At 34.9% G+C, this 1,648-nt stretch overlaps 1 protein-coding gene across 1 annotated transcript; it reads right to left on the bottom strand.

Annotated features, from left to right (window-relative positions):
- Positions 1–283: 283 nt before the first annotated feature.
- On the bottom strand, positions 284–1,258 carry LOC137834891 (serine/threonine/tyrosine-protein kinase HT1-like). Its single transcript, XM_068643118.1, has one exon. The coding sequence runs from the start codon at positions 1,244–1,246 to the stop codon at positions 323–325; it is 924 nt and encodes a 307-aa protein (XP_068499219.1). The 5' UTR covers positions 1,247–1,258; the 3' UTR covers positions 284–322.
- Positions 1,259–1,648: the final 390 nt, after the last annotated feature.

Below are 1,648 nucleotides of genomic sequence, written 5' to 3' on the forward strand. Positions count from 1 at the left end.
TGGTTTTTTTCTAATAACAATGGAATGGTTGTACCACAAATTGCAAGAACAAGGTCACTACTAAATCTCATGACCAATTTTATGAATACAATGAAAAACTCATTCTATAGATGATAATGAGCATAGCTACAAGATCTGTGCACCAAAATTATGTTTCTTCTATGTAAAAAAAAAGAAGATTAATCTCATATGTAGCAGTTTCTATACTCCATTATAAATCAAGTCACGTCTCTTCCTTTTCCAAAACAACAGTAATTCAGAATGCAATCTTTACATTGTGAATTACTGTGTTGGAAATGAAAAAAGTTGTGACTTTTCTTTGTCAGAGAAAAATTTGTTTGCTCAATTGCTCCAAAACTCGAACAATCTGCCAGAATTCAAGTCTCTTGTCTGGTTTCAAGGCCCAGCATTGATTGATCAAATCTCTCAAACCTTGTGGGCAATGTGTGGGAAGAACAGGCCTTGAATTCCTATCTGCTACTGCAACAGCAACCTGAACTGGATTCATGTCCTCAAATGGCAGTGTTCCACTCACCAGCTCCCACAAAATAAGCCCAAAACTGTACACATCAACCTTCCTCCCATAACTTTTCTCTTTGATCATCTCTGGTGCCATCCAGCGATATGTTCCCCTCAATGAATCACACTTTGAAGCCTCACAAGCAATGCCAAAATCAGCAATTTTGAGGTGAGAGTCCCTATCTACAAGGACATTCTCAGGTTTAAGGTCTCTATGAATGATACCTTGTGCATGCACATACTCCATTCCACGAGCAATATCCAAAGCAAAAGCTATGACCCTTTCGAGAGAAATTGGCTTGGACTCAAGCTTGTTCAAATATACCCTTAAAGACCCCTTTTGTTGATACTCCGTGAGAATGTAATAAGAATCAGTGTCTTTGTAAGCTGCCATGAAACTCACCACATTTTGATGGTGCAGACGAGGTAGATGTGTGATTTCTCTCAAAAATTGTGTCTCTAAGAGAGATCTAAGGTTTCCCTTTTCCTCACATTCTCGTACCTTGAAGATTTTAATGGCCACATGTTGCTGCTTGTATATACCATGGTAAATTTGACTGTGAGCACCATGAGAAAACTTGTACCCAATGAAGAGATCAGAAAAATCAATATTCCATTCTTGTGCATTTCCCATGCCAATATCTCTTCTATGAATGTGGTGAAAACATTTTGCTAATGGCCATGATGATGATGATTCCTTGCGGTTCTTGCACTTACCCTGCAACATGATTGATAACTTCCCCATGATAATTTCAGAATAATGATGTTCTTATGATTTTGATGAACGTAATGATTCTTTCATTGAAACCTGAATAGTAACTCTCTTTAATAGGTACATTTTCCATCATTCCATAAATTGGATAGGGTGAGTTCCTAGTTATTCGGATCCAATCAAATTCGTTTTAATTTAATAGGTAGAAAGAAAATATATATATTTATTTATTATATTATTATTCTCAGCTTTTGAAGATTTGCTAATAACAAAATTTGCCTTCATTTTTCAAATTTAAAGTTAGTTGTGATTTTTTTTCGTAAAACAAATCGTATAATATTTTATAATAGAATTTTACTTAACGGACCAATATCTCAAATATTTATCAATTATCAAACTCATCAGTTTTTTTAATAA

Source organism: Phaseolus vulgaris, chromosome 5 (assembly GCF_000499845.2).
Source record: "Phaseolus vulgaris cultivar G19833 chromosome 5, P. vulgaris v2.0, whole genome shotgun sequence".
Classification (NCBI taxonomy): Eukaryota; Viridiplantae; Streptophyta; class Magnoliopsida; order Fabales; family Fabaceae; genus Phaseolus; species Phaseolus vulgaris.

What these genes read in the sequence shown, in the direction of transcription:
- LOC137834891 (XM_068643118.1), bottom strand. Translation starts at nt 1,246, where the DNA reads ATGTTGCAGGGTAAGTGCAAGAACCGCAAGGAATCATCATCATCATGG.